The sequence below is a fragment of the Opisthocomus hoazin genome, chromosome 7, assembly GCF_030867145.1.
Source record: "Opisthocomus hoazin isolate bOpiHoa1 chromosome 7, bOpiHoa1.hap1, whole genome shotgun sequence".
Taxonomy (NCBI): Eukaryota; Metazoa; Chordata; class Aves; order Opisthocomiformes; family Opisthocomidae; genus Opisthocomus; species Opisthocomus hoazin.
In genome coordinates this window covers 65,196,948-65,211,742 of record NC_134420.1, presented here as the reverse complement: position 1 = coordinate 65,211,742, position 14,795 = coordinate 65,196,948, and the positions used below count along the sequence as shown (strand labels likewise).

The 14,795-nt window shown below is 50.6% G+C and overlaps 1 protein-coding gene and 1 long non-coding RNA gene across 3 annotated transcripts in view; one reads left to right on the top strand and one right to left on the bottom strand.

Moving 5' to 3' along the window:
• Positions 1-696: 696 nt before the first annotated feature.
• On the top strand, positions 697-4,763 carry LOC142361997 (uncharacterized). The gene is made up of 3 exons (XR_012764578.1): positions 697-963; positions 3,611-3,727; positions 4,205-4,763. It is a non-coding gene; the product is annotated as an uncharacterized LOC142361997 (long non-coding RNA).
• The window catches only part of LOC104335301 (disheveled-associated activator of morphogenesis 1), a 97,463-nt gene continuing 85,275 nt past the window's right edge, over positions 2,608-14,795 (bottom strand). For both annotated transcript variants that reach the window (XM_075426741.1, XM_075426743.1), the window contains 7 exons: positions 13,313-13,401; positions 12,938-13,106; positions 11,624-11,731; positions 9,493-9,553; positions 8,733-8,864; positions 5,869-6,039; positions 2,608-5,427 (listed from right to left, as the gene is read on the bottom strand). In XM_075426741.1, coding sequence (XP_075282856.1) covers positions 5,218-5,427; positions 5,869-6,039; positions 8,733-8,864; positions 9,493-9,553; positions 11,624-11,731; positions 12,938-13,106; positions 13,313-13,401 — 940 coding nt within the window. In that variant the 3' untranslated portion in view covers positions 2,608-5,217. The remainder of the gene's footprint in view (positions 5,428-5,868; positions 6,040-8,732; positions 8,865-9,492; positions 9,554-11,623; positions 11,732-12,937; positions 13,107-13,312; positions 13,402-14,795) is intronic.

Genomic DNA, 14,795 nt, shown 5'->3' with positions numbered 1-14,795 from the left:
TAATGGAGCCTTCGCTCCTTTTCTCAGTGACTGTCCCATTCTCCAGCGAGCCGGGGGGGGGGGGAAACAGACCTGATTCCTGCTCAGGGTCTGTTGGACCCAGCCCCTGCTCACGGCTTTCTTCAGGTGGTAACTTAGTGGCCACTCCTCCGGCCAAACACCTGTACTTACGATTGTCATCCATTAACCTGTTCCACAGGACAGGCTAAGGCTTGTGTACCTCTGATAATGGTGGCAACGTTCCACTGTCCATCTAGGATGGCATCTCTTATAACACCGCTCCAGCGGGTAGGTGTGATCCGTGCCAGAGGCCCAGCTAAACATCTCGGAGAGGAAGCCTCATTTTCCCGGTGGGCGGGGCTGGTAACGATTGACATATGCTGGAACTGCAAGCTCATGTCTTGAAGACTCTGCAAAACTGCCTGCAAAAGATCGCACGCTTTTTTTCCTTGCAATTCGTTCTGGCCGCCATCAGAGGGCGTCGGGACTGGAGACGCCTCGCTGGAATGTGGCAGGGGTGGATAGAGAGGAGGGGCCCATGTTGCAGGCCGCGCCCCGGGAGGGGCCGATGTCGTAAGCCGCACCCCTTCTCCCTCCCCCTCTGGGGCTGGTACTAGCCGCTCCTCCCCTCTTCCGAAAGGCAGCCGCGCTTCCGCGCCCGACTCCTCCCCGTTCCCCGGGGGCGGTCATACTGCCGCGTCTGGCTCGCATTTCGAGTTGATGTCTCTGGCAGCAACTTCCGGTGGGCCACCCCCCTCTGCGCCGAGACCGGAACCGCACTCTGCACTCGCTCGAATCTCGGCAATTGTGTTACAAGTGATCCCAGTCATCCCTCTAACGGCAAGTAGCCCGAAAACCTGTGATAATGTCCCAGGCTTAGGCGCGTGATCTTTCCCAGGCTCCGGAGCAAGCATCTGAGCTGCAGCACACGCCACCTCTCGTTCAGCTTTCATGGCTTTTAAGGTGTGTAATACTGTTCGCCAGAGCTCGCAGACGGCTTTTATCTCCTTTTCCTCCTTGTCCTCCCCCGTTATTGTCCTTTCCCACATCGTCTCTCCTAACTCTTGCCATTCCGAGACGGAAAACAGTAGCGGGGTATCCACAAAGTGACCCCATCATTGCCCCAGTTTAATCAACTTCATGAGCTGCTTTGCTGTTGCGTCTATTCCTCTCTTAGAGAGAATACCGACGAGCAACGTTGCCGCAGCCCCTGTCTCCGTGCTCGCGACCACGGCCTCCACGTTAAAATTTAGCTGTGCCAGGCAGCCCCAGTGTGGCTCGAAAATTCCTGGGAGTCGGCCGTCCGTGTCTGCCCTGCACGTTCGCACCCAGGCAGCACCCTCCCAGCCGTTGTTCCCACGCCCCCCGTCTAGCTGCTCACCGCAGACTGAGGGACTCCTGCAGGGAAACAGTCCACCCTCTGCTACCAAATGTTGGCGTGGGTTACGGATCCGTTGTAACGATGTGACCCCAATATGATTATGATCGTTCAACCTTTATTAGTCAGCAAAACAAGGTTTATATAGCAAAACTATTACAGCATCTGAATGGTTAAACCCCCAATCCATATATAGACAAAACTACTGCAACTTGTTGTGATTGGTGCAGAGCTGCATCTCGAAGTGAAAACAGTACTGTGGCAGGAAACAACAACATGGCAGGAAGAAAGAGACAGTGTGGCAGGAAAAGGTGACGTTCCCCCTGCTCCAGTGTCCCGAGCTCATCGCTCTGCCTTCCCAGCAGGGTTCCGTGTCAGCCGCTCCCAAGGCTCACTTCCGCATCGGAACCTGGGTTGCTCAACGCACCAAACTATGTCCCCTCTCGTCCAGCCAGGACTCCACACCCGATCTGTGCTGGCTTAGTGCTGGCTTACTGGTTATACTGGGGAAAGTGCTGATCAAACGGGGAAGTGTATGGGTCTGAGCACAATGCAGGCACTCCCGTCACTACAGACAGCTCGGTCTGGGGGTATTGGGTGCCGCAAAGGTCACTCAGTGCAAAGAGCATTGGAAAAAGAAGAAAAATAACACAGAGCCTGGATGGGACAGTGTGCATGAAAGGCAATGGTGAGCGTGAATAGGCCAAGAGGGATTTGGCCTACTGGCAAGAAAACATCTCTGGTGTGTCTGGATCGGCTTGCTGGAAGCACGCTGGCCAGCCCAGACAGCACCGGCTTGGCTCCGTCAGCTGCAGACAGGGAGACGATCCAATCCCGCGACGCAAAGCCGGCGGCTGCCTCAGTGCGGGCTCCTCGAAAAGCTGGTCCCCGAGGTGGGAGCCGGCATTAGCAACAACGTGGCAGGGAGAAATGAACGGGGTCTCGAGCCGGGAAGCGTTTCAGAGCCCGCGAGCGAGCGACCGTGAGGATGCTGCGAGCCAGAAGGGTGGAAAAGCCCCTGACCACCTAATACCCAGCGCACGGGGGAGCGGTGAAGCGGGGTTAGCAGCCAAACCAGGCAACGACTGCAAATACACCTGAAAAAGAGCACCCTGCGGGGGATCTCTTCTTCAACCACTGTCTCTATTCCCAAATATCCCATTTTTTTTGCCCCCAGTGACCCTGGGGAGATGCTGCTGATTTGAAAAATAACTTGTGGCTCTGCCATGTACACTCACCGAAATCATTTTTCTTTATTGCATATTGCCATCTTAGAAAATGTACAGTCTCATAACATTACACAGCATTTCCCACTAGCTAAGACTACTAACATCCTTGCACCTAACAGACTACCTTGGTCACTATGAAGCTAATAAGGTCCAAGACATATACTTCAGTTTACAAATTATTATGGATTTTTTTTTTTCCTTTTTGGCATTATTAACAAAAAAATCATCTTTAAAATACACACCCAAGAAAAAAGAGTGGCTACTTACACCAGCACCAATCTAAAAGTAGTTTTCGACAATGGCACATGGAATTACCTGCACACAGCCTTTGTATTTATTTAAAGAGATATACTTTTTTTTCTATTTTTTTTTTCTGGAAAGAAAACAAAGAAATGGCAAACTCAGCCCAATAACGAGGCTGTTGTAAAACAACCATAAAAAAACCAAACAGGTTTGGAAGGGCAAGAGGAAATCTGTCAGGAAAGGTCCTGATGTGGCACGGGGGTCACAGAGGCAGGAGCCAGAGTGGGTGCTGGCGGCTGAGCCCCGCACCCAGGGATCCCGGGAGGCGATCGCCCTCTCTGACTCCCACCGCCTTTCGAATTAAACATGTGTGACCAACCATTCCTTAAACCATCAGAGGCCAGACTTTTTTCTTTTTAACCTTTTTTTTTTTCTTCTTGATTTTTATATTTGAAATTCCCCCCAAAGTCCATTCCCTCAATTGTATCAGCCCCATTTTTTCAGCCATAAATAAAAAATATAAATAGAGGCACTTTAGTTAAGGAATAGTATTATCATTACCTTTTGTCTTTATTTCCCCCTCCTTCTTAAAGCAAAGTGCTTAACTCCACCTTTGAACAAAATCTGCAGGTTTTGCAGCTGCGTGGATATGAGGTGCTGGACTTCTTTTTGCGCTTACTTGCTTTATTTATTACTGCTTTAAATGCTACTCAGAAAGTCTTTTCTTTTTTTTTCTTCTTTTTTTTTTTTTAATCTACAGTGCGTCAAAAGTTGCAACAAAGAAAAGAACAAAATGGTAAAACCACAGCTCTTGACAACTCTGGTTAGAAAGGGATTTCACAGCTTTCACTCAGCACGCAGACCCCGCGGCCTTCAGGTGCTTAGAACCGTAATTTTTTATACAAATTAGTTTAAACAGCACTTTTGCTATACAGTGCATATAGTTAACTGACATCCCATACCCCACCAGTAATACCAATTATCTGACAAAGGAAAAAAAACAAAACCGTATTTCAAATAGTGTTAATATCTAGTGCAACAGGGACAAACTCATCTCTCCACAGGAAAAAGAACAAACAAACGAAAAAAAAAAAAGCATCATAAAAGTATTGGTGGTATAAAAAGGTTTTGTCTTCTTAAAAAACACACCACAAATAAATAAAGGTAAAAAGTAACAGTCCTCTATATACTCAGCATAATTTAAGAATAGAAATGTTAATATGTTAATGGTGGTTACTTTTTATTCTCCAATTCTTAATTTTCTAAACCTTTAAATTATTACTCCCTGAGAGCTTTGAAGTTTTTTTTTGTTTTGTTTTGTTTTTTTGTTTTTTTTTGGACTGACATTTGACAGGTAGTTCTGCTTACAAATTTGCAACGACAACGAACAGCAAACCAGTCGAAAAAGAACCTGGCTGAGAGACAAATGCTTCTTGGCATCGCTGCTTCTGTGTGTCCGGTAAAGGAAAGAGGAAAGAAGGTGGGTGAGAGCCGGCGGGTTTTGCACCAGCCCCTTTGTATATCAGAGACCTTTGGTCCTGGCCCACCTTTACAGAGGATACAGTTTGTCCCATTGAACAGAAAGCAAGAAGAAAAATTACAACGCAAAAGTTTATGCTCTTTGTCTCCTCCAAGAACCGACCTTTCCCACCGTCCTGGGCCAGAAAACATTGTAAAAGTATAAATACATCTGGGTGGCGTTAGAGCGATAAGCACTTTGGGGTAAACCTTTTCCTTTAGCAAGGTGATGGTAAGAGGAAGAAGAGCGTTTCTCAAGGATGACGGGAAGAGCATCGCGGCGCCGAGCTCGGGAACCAGCGCGAAAGCACGGATCTGCGAGTTTTTGGGAATAATCACAACAACGAGAGAAAAAAAGCAAACACAACCAACGGATTAAAGTTCAGTCAACTTTTTTTTTTTTTTTTCTTTTCTTCTTTAAACCGCTCGGCTTGTGCGCAAGGAGTCCCCCGCCAACGGCCCGGGAGGGGTCCCAGCAGGAGAGCGGCGGGGAGCGCCTTCCCATTGCCTTTGGGGACCACGGGGACTGCCAGCGTCTCCGGGTTGGGTCCCCTCTTGCTCCGTAGACGCAGCTTTGTGCTTGTGCATGGGGAGAACTACTTTTCGGAAGGGAGGAGGCGGCGCTGGCACCCGTCAAGGTGGGCTGCCCACGCACCTCCACCCGCGCCCCCGACCCGACTATATACACAGTCTACACACACACACACTCGCCCACAGGGAGAAAGAGCGTGCCGCTGTTACGCTTTGAGTCGCAAGGCAGTATAATGGGACTGAAAAAAAGACCACTAGCCACTTCAAACAGCCTAATCCGTGTTTTTTTGCTGGGTTTTTGTTGTTATTGTTTGTTATTCAGAAGTTGAGCTTGGTGACGGGCCTCTCGCGGCCGCTGTCGGCCAGCTGGTTGGCGATGCGCTTGCGGTTGCGCTTCAGCTTGGAGAGGTCCTTGTCGAAGACTTCGCCCGAGCGCAGGGCTGAGACGAGGTCGTCGAACTCGCCGCCTTCCTCCCCGCTCTGCTTCGCCTTCCTCAACTTGCGCTCCCGCTCCCGCTGCTCCTTCAGCTACGTGGCATGGGGCGGGGGGGGGGGAAAGGAGACATCTCACTCTCATGAAGGTGGTTGTGGGGTGCCCAACACACACGTGGTGACCCCCAAACCCATGAAACAAGAGCTGTTTCCCGCCCTGGTGCTTAACACGTGAGAGCTGGTCAGAGTTATTGATACACCCCATGGGCTGAGGTCCACAGCCCCATGGCTGCTGCTGGTGGCTCACAGCAGCTCACAGGCAGCATCAGCTCTGCTGTATGTTTTAGCTTCAAGATCTCATCAGCCCAAGGTCGTTAGTTAATTAAGCAATCAATAGTGAAAAGCCAGTGGGTCTAAGAGGACAGAAGCTCCTTGCCCAGTGTTCAGTGCTCCCCGTGCCACCATGGGGACAGCACGGCACGGTTGCCATCCTTGGGTGCCCCAGGGGTGCTGCTCGACTTGCTGGTGCCCACTCACCTGTGCCTCCATGCGTGCCCGGCGCTCCACCTCCTCCTTCCTCCTCCTCATGTTCTCGTTCTCCTGCTTGGCCTCGGTCACAGCTTGAAGGAACTGGTCAAAGATGCCAAAGAACTCGTCAGGCTGCATTTTGTCTGTGTCTTCGCCAAAGTACTTCACAGCCTTGGAAAACTGGGAGAGAGAAGACAGGGGTCCGTCAGTCTCGGAGACACCCACCGTGCCAGTAAACCCTCCATGGGAAGTCTTTGACCTGATGGAGTGGAGAGAAACACTTCCAGCAGCCACGGCGGAGAGCACGGCTTTGCTTTATCAAGCCTTGACTTAAAGATGAAATAAATCATATGATGTTTTACCTGCTGCCCTGTAAGAGCTGACCTGGATCGCTCCCCAGCCCCCTCTCTCCTCTCGCCTTTGGCTCTATTGAGCCTCCCTCCGCCCGAGCTCGACTTTATTAACTAAGCAGCAGTAAAAACAAGGAAGGAAAATATTGTGGGACTGAAGACTGAAGACATAAATCGAATAGTAAACACGGCAGGGGAAGGGAAACTCGCACTTTTAAGTTTTCCTTTGAAGTATTTTTGGGGTATTATTTATCATTGCCACATGCTCCGCCATTGAAACCAAATGTGTGTTGGTGAAATTTCTAAAAGACATTTCTGCCCGGGCTCAGGCACAGCCCTGGGTAGGGAAATAGGGAGTTTTCCGTCCTTTCGTACTATTTGCACACCATTAACGTAAGGGAGTCAAATGAGGCTGTAGCAAAGGTCAGGACAGGACATCCACAATCTGCCCACGCGTCCTGGTCCCCAAGGAGGCCACGAGTCGTCCTTGGGACTGACATCCTTTGTTCTCACTTCCAGTTCGAAGGAGACTCTTTGTGCACCGCAAGTTTGGTAAAATTGTGATGGCGCGTTCTGGAGATAAGCACGCTGAGAAGAAAAACAAAATCAAAGCACCAACAGATTTATTAGTTGCTTTGATTTTGCTGGGTAGACCAAGAGGAACATTTTTAAAGCCTGCCTGTATGATTTAGTTTTATTTGCAGGGGTGCCCCAGGCTCTTCAAAAGACATTTAGGGCATTTTTATTTCTTTGTTTACTTAAGAGACTTAGCACTTCAAGATGCAGGGAGGAATTTGAGAGGTGCCACTACATAAGTCAAAATAATTGAGGTTATTCTTGTTGATTTTCATCAAGATTTTAAGTTCTCTGCCATGTTACAGGAGATTCTATTGGCGGTGGGAAATGCTGAAAATGTTATCCTTGCGGATATAAAGTTTATAAAACAACGATGTTTCTGCTTTCCTAAGACAAAGCAGTAACACAATCTGAATCTGGATGTGCGTTTAAAAAGCGAAGAGCTAGTGCACTTTGCACAGTCCATCCTATCCAATGACCATCGGAACAGCTGCACATTGCTTCAGAGTGGACTTCGATGTGGACCATGACCAGACCTTCTCCTCCAGATCCAGCCAAGTCAGCAGAAGATCATACAGTTTGCAGCACCTTTGTCACCATCTCTGCAGTCCTAATGCACTGCAGGGCAGATCTGCCAGGTTACTGTCAAAAATTTAAAGGGCGGCCTGTGTTAGCCATGGCCTCAGGAAGGCAACGGTCAATCGTAATGTCCAAGCATGGATGGATGGTCTGAAGGACAGTGCCAGGTGGACAGTGGTACCACCAGGGAAAAGGAGGTGGTGACACTTTGTAACTTCTGTCTTTGGAGAGATAGCGAATGTGGTGGGACAAGGATGGGACCTCTAAAATGGCCTGTGCTGGACCATATCCCTGCATTTCAACTAAGATGAAGGCCAGGCCAGGGAGGAGATACTGGAGAACTGTTCTTGGAGGAAATGGAAACCAGCTTTGTGCCCCTCTGTGAAAGAGTGGAAGGAAAAGGTGCTCGGGAATCACAGATGTCAGTCAACAGCCACCTCTTTGCTGTGATTTAAACCAACGTGGTAGGGAGAAAAGGACAACATGGCATGAGGTCATTGCATGTGGCTGCAAAGCACTCATGACAGCACTACTGTGGGGAAGGTGAGTCTTTCAAGTAGCTTCTCTAACCAGGTCTGAAGCTGGCCTCAATTCATGTCACTAAGCTCCTCTCCCTCTTCTCTGGAGAGAAGAGCTGGGCAGGTCTCAGACCAAAGTTATGCATCAGATGTTATTCTGCCCTATAGAAGTGGGGTCACTCGGGCAGCCTGGGTTGTCTCTGATATCAGCCTCTGCGTTACCTCATGTCCAGCCTGAAGACCTGGTTGCGTATTTTCCTCCTCTGCCACCAACACCAGACAGAACAGACTGCTTTCCTGCCATCTTCAGCCCCAGCTGCCATATTCCTAACTCTAAAGCCACAAAAACTGGCATATTTCCATTTTAAGACACGGGAAGCAAAGCAAGCCCTTTAGGCTTGAGTGAAAGCTCTTCACCAAAACTCAGATCCTCATAAATGACCTATCATCTCCTCTCCTGATGGCACAGCTCTCCCATGGCTAGCTCCTGCCTTGCACTTGCAAAAGATAGACAGGTATCTCACAGCTTTCTACAGCATCTCTTGCATCCCAGAAGCAGTCTGCTGGCCTGACCTGTGACCCCCTGGCATGTTGGGTTGTGGAACAGGAAAAAGGCCCTGGGGACAGACAGGGATGCACCCTCTCACCCACTCCAAATAAACCATAAAGAGCAGCCTAGCACCTTTCTCGTGTCAGGATCTCAGCAGGACACTCACATGATCTCATGGGGGAGGTACCTGAGCTGTTAACACACAGCCTGTGCTCTGGCAAGGCCAGGACCATCGCTCCCCTGCTGGCTGGAGGAAAGGCTGAAATGCTACCCAGATCTCAAGGATGTTGGTGACCTTACCAGCTCTTTTGCTTCCATCAGAAGATCTTCAACATCTGAGAAGCTGAAGCTGGCTAATGTGATGAACTGGCTGACGACAGACACAAACTTGTCGCCTGGTTGCTGAACCTGAGACTTCTGGAAGTCCAGCTCCTTTGAGTAAAAAAAAAAAAAGGTAAATCTGGTCAGGGACACAAATACCATCGGCCTCCGGTAGAGGCCGTTGGGTGTGTGCCTGCATCAGTGCCATGGGTACTGGCTGCACCACCACCGCTGCTCCCTCTTGCCACGTGTGAGACCACAGATCACCCCGTTTTACAATATCATGCCTGCAGCACACTTTTAAGGCTAAATCCTGAAGGAGAGACCATGGAAGCAGCATAATTTAGCAAGACAGCGAGTCCTTTGGGATACCTCCACCATTCCATCACCACTCCAGCCGGGCTGCAGAAACGCTCCCCAGCCCGAGCCCCAGCCCTCTGCGGTTTTACAGCCCTTGGCGCATCACAGGTCCTCCATGGGCATCATCACTAAACTTACTCAGCCTCCCTTGGCGTATTAGATGTAAACCACGCACGTGCCTAACCTCATCGGGTAACTTTGGTGCCAACACAGCCCTGAGAGGACAGGCGCACGTGCAGGGCAGGAAGGAAAGACAAACAAATCTCCAGGTGTGAGATAACAGCAGCTCGGCTGGGAGCTCCCTTGCCTGCCTCCCTAAGGAGGGATGCCGTGGTGCTTGGAACCAGGCTGGTGTCTATGTGATTTAAATAATACTCACAGTCTCCACCGCTCTCAGGCCGCTCCTCAGAGTGTTTATTTCTTTCTCCAGCTCCGTCATGCTGTTGGAAATGGCAGGATGTTAATTTTCAGCCTTCCCCAGAAAATTCTACAGCTTTCCAACCAACTCGACCGTGTTTTTCCACTGTTTGCAGACCAGCATGTTCTGAGCAGCAAATTGGGCTGACAGCCTCTAAGCTAGGGTAGTCACCCATCTCAAAGTGGCTGCAGTTGCTTGCTTTAAAGCAAAGCACTTCTCTGTGTTTTTAATCAAGGGGACTGTGCAGGCTTAGCAAACTCAGCAGCCTCCAGATTGCTCCAAGCAAACGGAGAGCTCTGTCGGGCACAGATTTCTCTTCTTCTCTCAAGGGCCAGCAGAAGATAGGGTTGTTGCCCCACTGCACAGAGGACAATTTTTCAGGGAACTATGGTTAGGTGAATGCCATGCAAAGCATCCTTCCCAGCAGCAAGGTTTTCATGGAGGGAGACAACCCAAATATAGAGAAATAAAAATAAACCATCATGTCTGGCGCTGACTGTGTTTAGACAAGGCTCAAGCCCCTGATGAGCATTGAGTTCAAGTGCTTACGGGTTTCTACCACTACATCTGAGTGGAAGCTCTCTCACAAAGACTCGATGACCACAGGCTTGACGTCTTTCCAGGGGTGTCTGTCCTAGGGCTGAGGTCCCTGGAAATGCTGACGTCAGGTCATGGGGCAAGCGTTCCTGGCAGGTTTCGTCTGGGAAAATGCAGTTTTGGGAGCCCAGTGCTCCAGCAGTTCATTACTAGCGGTGGGATTGACAGAGGCAGCAATTTTGCTTCACAGCTGCAGGGCTGGGGGGAATTTAGGGTTTTCCAGAGCTTCAGAAACTTTTTGGTTTCACTCTAGATTGGACCAAACCCAAATATTACATATGGTGTCCAGTTTAGAGCAAAATGATAAAGTTGGGGGGTGGGGGGGGAAACCTCTGAGCAAACATTTTCTTTCCCATACACGTGTCTGTACAACAGCTGCAGATATACGAGCTTGGGAAAGCAGGAGCCTGCACCGGCGAGGGAGCGTGCCCTGCTCAAGCGTGTCCTTAGCCGATGCCTACGAGCGCAGCCGCCACACACTCCTCCTCGCACGCCAAGATTTGTCCTGTCGCTTTGTTTAGTCCCTATGGCTGACAATTATTTGACGTTTTCAACACGAGGATGCTTGCTTTGCACATTACAGATCTTCCGCGGGGAAGCCACTATTGCTGCAACTTTGGAACTTGAATGACCCTTGAGCTGCCATAAACTCTGTGCATATTTGCCATCCCCTCCCTAAAAAGGTGCGGTCTCAGGCCCTTTCCATGTCCATGGCTAACACGAACGCGTGCTGACTGCAGAGACGTGTGATCTTTGCTGTTTAGGTCCCCGAAGCTGCAAAGCCCGTAAGCTCCCGCTGAACTTTAAAACTGAAACAGAGCCTTATTGATTTCAGAGGGACTTCAGCACATACTTGAGGGCTTTGCAGCGCAACAGCAGATTCCTCCTGCACTTAAAAGTTCAGCGTGTGTTTAAGGGCTTTGCTGAATGGGGGCCTCCGTTAGCAAAGAGACGGCAGCAGCCTGCTCCAAACAGGTCACCGGGCAGGGATTAAAAGCTTGTTGTAAACACCAGAAGCTCCATGTTGGTGGTAGAACGAGGGGCCAGGCAGGACCCGGAGGCGTGTGACCCCCTCGCACCGCTGCCTGGTCCTGCCCGCGCTGCAGGCAAAGCCTCCCCGCCACACGCAGATAAACAGCTGCCCTTTATCTGCAGCCACACCACAACCGCTTCCTCCTGGATTACTTAACGTACCATTAGAAATTAATTAAATGCTTCTGCGGTGAGATAACAACAGGAAACGGCTGCTTCAAGCAGCTCTCCTCCCTCGCGGTCGGAGGCTCCCAGCCCTTTGCTGCGAGGGCTGAGATTTAAAGCCACCAGGTGATGTTTGTTTTTGCGTCCCGGGCAGCCCTCAGGACAGCGTGGCCACAGCACAGGGCCCAGCCCGGCGGCCAGCATCCAGCCGGGATCACGAGCTGGGAAGGACAACACGGAAAAGCAAGGGGAGAGGCGCTCCTGGCACTCCCTAGGCACCAGGTAAACCCCTGCTTACTTGACTTTGGCTGCCTGCGGGATGTCTCGCAGCTCCTCGTGCAGGCGGAGGACTTTGGGGTATTTCTTTTCAACAACAGTGATGAGATAATGCAGAAGGGTGATGTTCCTAGGAGAGAGGAGCAGCGAGGTCAGTGTGGTGGTACCACGGGGAGCTGACAGCTCAGAATCACAGAATCACAGAATCACAGAATAGTAGGGGTTGGAAGGGACCTCTGTGGGTCATCTAGTCCAACCCTCCTGCCGAAGCAGGGTCACCTACAGCAAGCTGCACAGGACCTTGTCCAGGCAGGTCTTGAATATCTCCAGAGAAGGAGACTCCACAACCTCCCTGGGCAGCCTGTTCCAGTGCTCCGTCACCCTCAGAGGGAAGAAGTTCTTCCTCATGTTCAGACGGAACTTCCTGTGCCTCAGTTTGTGCCCATTGCCCCTTGTCCTGTCACTGGGCACCACTGAAAAGAGCTTGGCCCCATCCTCCTGACACCCACCCTTCAGATATTTATAAGCATTTATAAGGTCCCCTCACAGTCTTCTCTTCTTCAGGCTGAACAAGCCCAGTTCCCTCAACCTCTCCTCGTAGGGGAGATGTTCCAGTCCCAGCGCAGTTGAAAACTCTGGTTAAATCCCAACCCTGGTAATGAACTATTTTGGGATTTCTGCAAGGATGCTGCTCGCTGCCTGTCTGGGGACATGGGATGGGTCTGTCTCATGCACAGCCACAGTGTAGAGCAGCCTGGTCCCTGCAAGCAAGGGCCACCCACAGGAGGGACTCAGGGGAGGTGATCTGAGCATCACCACTTCTGTCCTCCGTTGTCTTTACTGATGGATGAGACCAGGCAGGTTTGAGACCTGACCCAGCTTCTCTCGCTCTGTGCACGGAGCTCGGTGGAGGAGAGTGAATCAGGTGATGGCTGCGGAAGCTTGGCGGGGGCTGCAGAGGGGGTTCCCATGGAGAGCAACCTGTGGGACCCCTCCTGCGGCCACTGCACCACAGCACAATGGCTCTTGGCTTCTCAAAGGGGGACAAAAGCATTTGGAGGATGATCCTCCCAATCAGCCTTGGCTGCCATCTAGCCAGCCCAGGAAGGAAAGCCCCCATCGATTCCTGTGCTGATCTGCACCTCAGCTTCCCTTTAAATCTGTCCTGCTCCAAAAATGGATGCTTGCATCATCGGATGTGACAGACAGGGCAGCAGGAGGGAGGGGACCATTCCCACCTACCCATGTCCCAAAAGGCAACACTAACGATCCCTCCATTCCCCCAGCATCCCAGGGCCCATGGACACTACCAAGGACGAGAGCAGGGGCTGCTCACTTGTCAATGCTGGACTTGGTGTCTGCGATCTTGTTGAGGCTGGAGATCTTAAACCCGAAGGCGTTGCCCCTCTGGCCTTTGTTCATGTAGTTCCCGAAGGCCAGGACCACTTCCAGCAGCTGCTGGAGGCTGCTGCTCTGCAGCACTGCCTTGGAGCCGGCACGGATGGCTGGAAGCAGAGAGGTGCGGGACGTTACCCCCTGCCCTGACAGCACACCGGGCCCTTGCAGCAACCCCATGGCCAAAGACTGGCCACCAGCTCCCTCCCTTCCCTGCATCACTGCAACCTCCACAGAGGGATGATGCTCTTCCTACGAACACTCCCTGTGCCAGCACAGAGCCCCTGAGCGACCTTAGGCAGGTCCGGTCACTTGCCTTCCACCTTGGGTTTGACTTCTGCAACTCTCTCTGCAAACTTCTTCTTGAAGTAGAGGGACTGCAGCCTTTGCTGATAATGGTTTATCCTGGACAAAAAAAAAAAAGAGGTGCAGGTTGAGCGTTGCTTGCTCCAGGCGGAGCTCAGTTGCTCTGCTGCTCCCAGCTGTGTTTAAACGGTGATTAAAAAATAGTGATCACATTTCTCCCTGAAAGTATGCTGGGATGGGAAAAAATAACAGCTGTCCTGGGGTGGATCCAGGTGGGCTCCCAAACACATGCTTAAGCCTATCCCTAACTCAGCAGGTTCAACAAGTGCCTTTTTACACCCTATTGCTATGAACAAACAGCTCATTTACGACCACTCCTTAACCAAGATGCTGATGAGGTCTGCGCTCCAAACAGCTTTGTGATGAGCTGCGGCTGGACACAGACACACCAACTACCAACACTAACAAAACTGGACCTTCAGATCCCCAGAATGATGGCCGGGGCTGGAAAGCCACCAACACAGCCCAATCCAGCCCTTCCAAGGGCAAGACAGGGACTGCTCTGCTCATGTCAGTTGTATTTAGGCTAAACAAGATCTCACTTGTACGCAAATGGCAGTCTGATTTAAGTCATTTGGACCAAGCACTCACGGGAGACGTGCTCACAGACAAGGCCATGGGCTACGCTGCCGATCTGCTAATCAGAGGTGACAAAGACATCACACTCGGTTACAGACCACAGGGCAAATTAAAAAGCCATGCTGAAAATCAAAGAAAGTATTTGCATCGGCACGTCGTGCTTTCCAAAAGATGAAGGCACAGCAGCAACACTTGGGCGAGAGACTGCGAAGAAAGGTGACCTGCGATAGGGAAACTAATTCTGAGCATCTTCCAGGCCCAAGGGCTCAGGTCTGAACTTCACAGCTCCATCCTGCCTGTCTTTGACACTCAGCAACGACACGGTGCGTCGCCCCGGTGTTCACCGGCGCGTTTCTCAGGGAGGGCAGGAGCGTTTCTATTTCTGATCTCCCAGTACGATCTCAGATTAGAAAACTCACTGACTTTGCAAGCAACTTGCTTGAAGTTCAGCTAATAAATTCAAAGAGCTCAATACTCAGTTGGATTTAAATAAGGAGCTTCAAGATTTCAAACCAGCACCTCTAGAGGATGTGCATGCAAAAGATAAGGTTATTCATCCCTGAAGACTTCTGAGCCTTAAATGATTGCTACCAGGAGCAGGAAGAAATGACATTTCCTTTCCATCTCATATATTCTCAGAAGCCCTAGGGACGAGTGAGGTGAGGAGTGGGACTCATCTACACAGCAGGGCAAAATTTACATACATCAGTCTTGAGTATTCATCAGGATATCACAGAATCACAGAATCACAGAATAGTAGGGGTTGGAAGGGACCTCTGTGGGTCATCTAGTCCAACCCTCCTGCTGAAGCAGGGTCAAAGGAGCATCGTGTTATCTTTCAGACAGCACTTCCC